Raw genomic sequence first — 7,447 nt, 5'->3', positions numbered from 1 at the left:
ATTAATTGTAAAAAACCTAATGTTAAACCTATCTTCTTATGTTATTTTACTACTATATTTTTGCTATAGTATATCAACTTGTTTTTATCGAATGTTTTTTTTTATCATATAACCCGTAACTTTCAACTAATCTACATCGCATAGACTTAAATATGAGATTCCAACATCCCCCTTACTCTCTAGACTATTTCCAATATTATGTCACATATGCCATATATATAGTCCTAATATATGGCACTAATAGGCATCACACCTACAACTAACAAACCCTATGGTTTTAATTAATATAGTCTCAAACCTATAATTAACAAATATGTCATGTAAATTGAAACATTAAATTAGTTGAAAGATCTTCACTTGAACCTTATCCGTTTAAATTTTGTATCGTCTCATGTTAACTTCTTGATATCTTATCGAACATGTCTCTTGAGTCCCAAAGGTCTAATGAGACTTGCCAATAATTACCATGTTAGACACACAAAGTTCTTGATATATTGACACTAATAACGAACATTACTAGATTTCACAACCATACACATAGATCTTACATACTACATAACACCTACATCACTTCAAACATAAAACGACAAAAAAACCATAACTCAAAGTACTCGTACTTCGATCGAGATCATCAGTACTTATTCATGTACCAAAACACACCTCCTTTCTTCCCTTCGGACTCCACATACAAACACTCCTTCGCCTCTCTCCACATCGCCACAAAAAACGGTGTATCATCAAACCGATAATACTCCCCAAGAACAGGCTTCACAGCTTTCGTTGCTTCCATGGCATAATAATGAGGCATTGTAGAAAACAAATGGTGCACCACATGAGTATCCGTTATATTATGAAACACCTTATTAAGCACACCATAGTCACGATCCACCGTTGCCAAAGCCCCCCTCAACCAATCCCACTCCGAATCATCATAATGAGGCAACGAAGGGTGTGTATGTTGAAGATAAGTGATCATAACAAGAAACCCGTTCACAACAAGCAATGGAACACCATATACACAAATCACCCACGTGAGACCTTTGAGTAATGCGATACGGTATAGTAGATATGAAATGACGATAATACCCCCGTCGGATATCCAAATTTGGAGACGTTCACGGGTGTTGAAAATTGGGCTGTTTGGAGCGAAGTGGCACGCGAAACGATCGTAGGGTCTACCGGAGACGTTGAAAGCTAGGTATAATGGCCAGCCTAGGGTGAGGGTAGTGAGAAGAGTTATGACACGTCCCGGAGGGTAGTTTAGGTATTTCGCGTACCATGATAATTTTGATTTGGGTTTTGGGACGAAAACTTCGTCGCGTTCTAGGGATGCGGTGTTGGAGTGGTGGCGGCGGTGGCTGTATTTCCATGAGAAGTATGGGACGAGGAGAGCGGAGTGGAGGAAGAGGCCGACTGTGTCGTCGACCCATTGGTGGTCGCTAAACGCGTGGTGGCCGCATTCGTGGGCGATGACCCAAACTCCGGTGAGGACACAGCCTTGTGCTGCCCAGTATACCGGCCATGCTATGGCGGAGATGGGCGGTGGGAGAAGGTGGAAGTAGGTGGTGAGGTGGTAGAGGAGGAAGGCGGCGGTGAGGTCGTATGCCACGTAGGAGAAGGATCGGAGAAGTGAGCGGTTGAAACAGTGGGGAGGGATGGCTTTTTTTATGTCGCCGATGGTGAACGGTGGTTTTGTGGAGGGGACTCTGTCGAGAGGGTTGTTGGTTTTGGTGACAGCTGACATCTGCCTTCCTGCTCCCATGATTTAATCTGTAAGTAATTGATTATAAATTAGTTTAATTAATGGCTGAATTCGACCCAAAAAAAGTCTGGTTCAAGTATAGGTGGTTATATTGTATAGTTAGGCAAAATGATGGACAACTTGAATGTTAGAGTTACGTGTAAGATTATACGTTTTTTCGCCTCAAGTTTGTTGAAAACATGGTATGTGTAATAAAATCAGCTACTCTTTTCAACATTAATTATGTACATATAAAAAAGGTTAGAATGTTTTGTAAAACTCCAAATAGAGATTAATTAACTAGACAAACAAGACGTATATGAGATATTGAACACGCAAGTGGTGGATCCAAAAAAGATTTTTACTTATGAGCAGTGTAAATAGTATTGGTATATATTTATAAAAGAAAATATATATGTTTAGACATGTTCATGGGCGTGTTTGGCACGGAACTTTTGGAAGCGTTTGGGAGCTTCTATCTTTTAGCTTTTGACAAAACGCTCTAGTTTAAACAAAAAGTTTCGTTTGACAGTACGAGCGTTTAGCTTTTAGTTTTAACAAAACGCTCCAATTCTAAAAGCTACTTCATGTAGCTTTTAACAAAACGCTCCGGAGCTTTTTTGAAATCAATTTCCATAATTACCCTTAAAAATATATTTATATATTTTTTTATTTTTAATAAATTGTCCATTTATGTAATTTTATATATTTCAAAAGCTTCCAGCTACTTTTGCCAAACATTCATATAACAAATAAAAGCTACAGCTTCCCGCTACCAGCTACCCACTACCAACTAACCGCTACCTGCTTCCAGCTAACAGCTACTTTTGCCAAACACGCCCCATGTGTATGTTCAGGGCCGGCTCGGAGATTTTAAGGGCCCTGTGCTAAAAAGAAAAATGAGGCCCTAAATATAATTTTTAATATATAACGTAAACAAACTTAAGACGGTGAATTGTCGTTACGGAAAACTTAAAAGTAAACAAATTAATTAAAAAGGAACATATGGAATTTTATAAGAAGTTCAAGGGTTAATTATGTAACTTTTAAAAACTGATTTGCTAAGAAGTAAGGATTGATTATGAAATATATAGCATAAAGTAAGGGCCAAAACTGTAATTTGAATTTAAAAAATCAAGTAAGGGCCAAAACTGTAATTTGAATTTAAAAAATCAAAATGTCGTACATATGAATCGAACAGACTATCGATTGGTTGAAAAGGAGAGGCGCTTTTGCCAGTTGAGCTATACACATTTTATGGAAAAATTTGAATAGTTTCATATATATTTGATTATTAAATATATAATTTAATTAAAACTCGGACCCTATTTTTTTCGGGGCCTTGTGCGGCTGCACCTCTTGCCGTCCCTTAAAACCGGGCCTATGTATGTTCAGTTATTGATATTGATATTATATTTAGTTATTTAAACAAGAGAAATTAGATATCCTTTCAATTTTTGTTTCTATATATTCTCCTAACCAATGAAATGATGATATATCTAACATTTAATGATCATTTAATGATATTTTAGGATAATAATATAACAAATATCATAATTTAAATGGATAGAAGGATTGGTAAGATAAAAAATAGAAATTTAATTTATCTTTAAATAAAGTAAAATTATTTAAGAGTTAAAGTGGATGGACCCACTAGTATATACTTAAGTGTGTGAAAACAAACATGTTGGACTTAGCTCATTTAGTTCGTGGGGGTGGTATATACTTAAAATAATAGGTTAAAGATTTGAACTTCATCAACCACATATGGAATGTTTGGCTTTAGATTTTAGCTTTTATAAAAAAAAAAAATTTAATTTGCAAATTGACTTAATAAAAAACTATCAATCTAAAAGTTACTTCAAATAAAGTTTAACAAAAAATTCTTTTATAATTTTACAAATTGATTTAATTAGTTTTTAGAAACAATGAAGTGTTTTTTATAAGTAATAAATTATGTAAATTTACATGTTATTAAAGCTTCCAAGTATTTTTACCAAACATTTAATTATATACAAATAAAAACTACCTCTTCTAGATGTCAACTACAAGCTAACTAATTTGTCGACGATATAGTGTATACGAATAGCTATTTATGTTGAATGGGGTTCATGTTAGCCACGTGCAACAAGAAGAGATGCATAATTGCATATGAAGCAAATTAAACGCCAAAAGCATCAAACCTGAAGAAAGACACATGTCCCATGAACTATTTTATTTACGTGTAGAAATCATAACGTTCAAACCTTTATTAGGTGAAGGTGATGAAATTCAAAAATCATCTTTAGAGTTGTACTATTTTCATAAACTTATATTGTTTACACACTCAAAGCTTTGTCTTATTACTTATTAGATTATAAAACCAAACATGCAGAAAGTACAACTTGCTACACAGAAGCATCAAATTTTGGTTCTCTATTCAATTGGACTTGAAGACATAACTATAATCTGGTTAACTGAAAAAATCAATATAAGGATGAACAACACACCTCACTAAATGTCGATGAATTTGAAAGGAAAAATGGATATTATGACTTTAGTTTGAAGATATTTTAGAAATTCCCGTTTTTGAAGGATAGAATATAATCATTTTTGCATCACTTAAAGAAGTAAAACACAAAACGTCATCTTTATAACAACCTCTTTCTGATTTCAGAAGCAAAATATAAAAGTTTCTTATTTTGGTTTGCATAAAAAGTTAAACATTCTTTTTTGGGAAAATATTCATTTTCAAATTATTTATTTGTGACTAACCATTATTAATCTTGATTGTGGTTTACGAGTTTTTCTTTTAGCATCCTTGAATCAAACATATTTAAGATGAAAATCGAAACAAGTAGTCAGAAATTATATAAAATCGAAATTATTTCACATGCATGTGTATTCAAAGCCAGATATAAATACACCTCTAATGCAACGGAGAATCTAACGAAAATTTGCAGACAAATCAAGAGAAATAAGTCGAAATTTAAAGATCAGATGATCGGAATTCGTAGATCTGTTAATCAATTAAAAATGCAGCTAATCAATCTTAAAACAATAACAGAAATTGATTATAATCATCGAAACGTTTTAATTACAAAATAATCACTGAAGCATGATTCATGACACGATCATCAATATACACAAATAAATCGATTAATTTAAAACAAGAAGATAGAGGAGAACGTACCAGAGAAGAGAGGGCTAGAGAGCCCTCGGATTTCTTCGTTAAGCAACAATGTTTCGGAGAAGCGCTTTCTCTGTGTGTAACAAGTGCTTCGTCGTCTTCATTCACTGAACACGCGGTTTGTTTATACAGTGACCGAACTGCAAAAAGTACCCTAAACTTTATGCATATTTCAATCAGGTCCCTTAAATAGTAAACATTGGTTAGATAAAGAACTTATCTAGTTATCTATATGAAAAAACTTCAAGAATGGTAATTCTGTTTTTTTATTTACTTGGTGTCGGTTTAAAAAAAAAAAAAAATTCAAACTTTAAAATGGGATTTTTTTGTATTTTTTTTAGTCTTGGTCCCTTTCAATTTTTTTTTCGTCCCTATAAAATTTGAAATAACAGTTATATATTTTTAATATTTTATTTGTATTTTTTTTAAAAAATTATTTAATATTTATTTGGTCCCTATAAAACATGAAATAAAAATATTTAATATTTAATATTTTATAATTACAAAATAATTTATTTAATATTTTATGTTTTATGGAAGAAGGGGCATAAAGCATAGTGGAAAGTATATGTTGCAAAAACTTGGGTATCAATCATTCAAGTAACATGTTATAAAGAAACCTATTAGAGAATCATGTTTTAATTAAATAACGATTTTATAACTAGGAAAAACTAGTTTTTAATTGTGTAGTGACTCAAATATCCCAAATAAATACATAAAAAATCTTGTACGTAGTCCCCCAACTCAAAACCTTCATTGCAAGTGAGAGAAGCATATATGGTAATCTTCTTCAATGATTTTTCAGGCCAATAAATAGAAATGAGAAAGGATGAGGTTGATCATGTGGCTTTCTTCAGTTGTCTTAGGCGAGACCATAAAAGAATGAGAGGTGAAGGCTGTAGAGGTTGTTGTTGGTAAGGGCGTAACGAATGCGAATCATCAAAGGAAGACGCGATGGATAGTCCATGACACGAAATGGAGGTAGAAGGTGGTTTGGTGTGAGATAAAGAATCAATGCGCAAGAACAATGTTTGAAAACTCAAACCTTGAGTTAATCTTTAAGATCAACGTCTGCTCTTAATATGTAGTTCCAATCGAATCTGGTAAACCAGTTAAGACTTGAAGATAAATAATCAATAAAATATTCAAGTAATAAATGAAGTAAACGTGAGTATAATCGATGCAAAGATAATTTAAGAATAAGAAGAATGTTAAGAAAGAACTTTGTCTGGAAGGAAAGTTGAAAATGATGTGAAGAGAATAATTGCTATTCTAGGATTAATACTTCGATATGAACTCATGAACCATCCACTCCTTAAATAGTGAAGGAGGAACATAATACAAACTGAAATACATTCAAATAAATGGATAATGATCAGTGTTTGACAAACTAACATCTAAAAGACACACACATTTAAGTCCTATGAACTGTCACATCATGAAAAAGACAAAATGCATTAAATGCATGTACATACACTAACTTTGGATCACCATTATCTCGGATTCTTCATGAGCTTCGGAGCACCTTCACATCTCGGACACTAGCTGACTTTGGATATTGATTGGTTCGGATTGCTATAGGTTCAGTTTTCATGTATTAACAATCTCCCCCCAAGTGAAATTAACAATGTTGTCAACTTAGTTGGAGTCTTCAGATAAGAAAAGGTAAGCACTTTGGATCCAACTTCAAACTTCTGAATACCACTTGAGATGATTGATAAACTTATTCTTCACATGCTCTAGAGCATCACTCTTGGCTGCATTGGAGATGAACTTCTGCAGAATGGTTGAAGGAGCGAGATTCTTATCCAAGACTTGGAAGAATTCTTTCATGTTGGTCTTCTTCTTCAAATAGATGTATTCAAATAGAAGTATTCGACTTCTGGTTCTTCAATCGGAACTTCTGCTAAAATTTGGGCTTCTGGCAGTTCACATGAAATTTTCGCTAACACTTTATCAGTTTGAAAAAAGTGTGCGAACTAAATGTTGGATTTGCAGAATTCAGCTACATAATTCTTCAAAAAGTTAATTGCAACACTGTATGCTCCGATGATCAGTTGATCAATTTGGCGACTTCGAAAATGAGCAACAATTGTGAGAAATATTGTTTGGATTGATAGATGGAAAATCAACGTCCGTTATGGTGATGGTGGTTTGTTTGTTTCGAGAAACGTGATATATGTACAACATGCAATTCAGGTCAAAATTGCTTTGAACCTTGCTTCGAAACCCAACAATCTTTGTTATTCTCTTCCGAGACCACACTTCTTTTTGAGGGTGTGTGTTGACGGAGTAGAATGTCTTCAACCTCTCTCACTCAGTTCTTATGATGGTTTGAGGATCATCACTGGGATGAAGTGGAGCGAACTTTATGTAGTACTGTAACGACCCAAAATTTAAGACCAAAAATTTCTTTTAATAAATCATTACTTAAAGAAAAGTCATTCTTCCAAAACATAACGTGAGTATAAGTTTTCAAAATACATGTTCATTATCAGAGTAAACATTCCCAGGCTGTCTAATCTATGGTGTGTGCC

At 33.5% G+C, this 7,447-nt stretch overlaps 1 protein-coding gene across 2 annotated transcripts; it reads right to left on the bottom strand.

The window, feature by feature from the left end:
- Positions 1 to 469: 469 nt before the first annotated feature.
- On the bottom strand, positions 470 to 5,017 carry LOC145000864 (delta(12)-fatty-acid desaturase FAD2-like). Of its 2 annotated transcripts, XM_078960163.1 has the most exons (3): positions 4,914 to 5,010; positions 2,546 to 2,623; positions 470 to 1,770 (listed from the first exon to the last, which is right to left on the bottom strand). In XM_078960163.1, exon 3 carries the CDS (start codon positions 1,760 to 1,762, stop codon positions 632 to 634), a length of 1,131 nt encoding a protein of 376 aa, XP_078816289.1. In that variant the 5' UTR covers positions 1,763 to 1,770; positions 2,546 to 2,623; positions 4,914 to 5,010; the 3' UTR covers positions 470 to 631. The 2 variants fall into 2 exon arrangements, with proteins under 2 accessions (XP_078816289.1, XP_078816288.1); XM_078960162.1 differs by lacking the exon at positions 2,546 to 2,623 and having other exon boundaries at positions 4,914 to 5,017.
- Between the last annotated feature and the right edge of the window lie 2,430 nt (positions 5,018 to 7,447).

The sequence above is a fragment of the Lactuca saligna genome, chromosome 6 (assembly GCF_052625555.1).
Source record: "Lactuca saligna cultivar CGN05327 chromosome 6, ASM5262555v1, whole genome shotgun sequence".
NCBI classification, from domain to species: Eukaryota; Viridiplantae; Streptophyta; class Magnoliopsida; order Asterales; family Asteraceae; genus Lactuca; species Lactuca saligna.
Note: the sequence above shows the minus strand (reverse complement) of the source record. Positions and strands in the feature narration are given on the sequence as shown.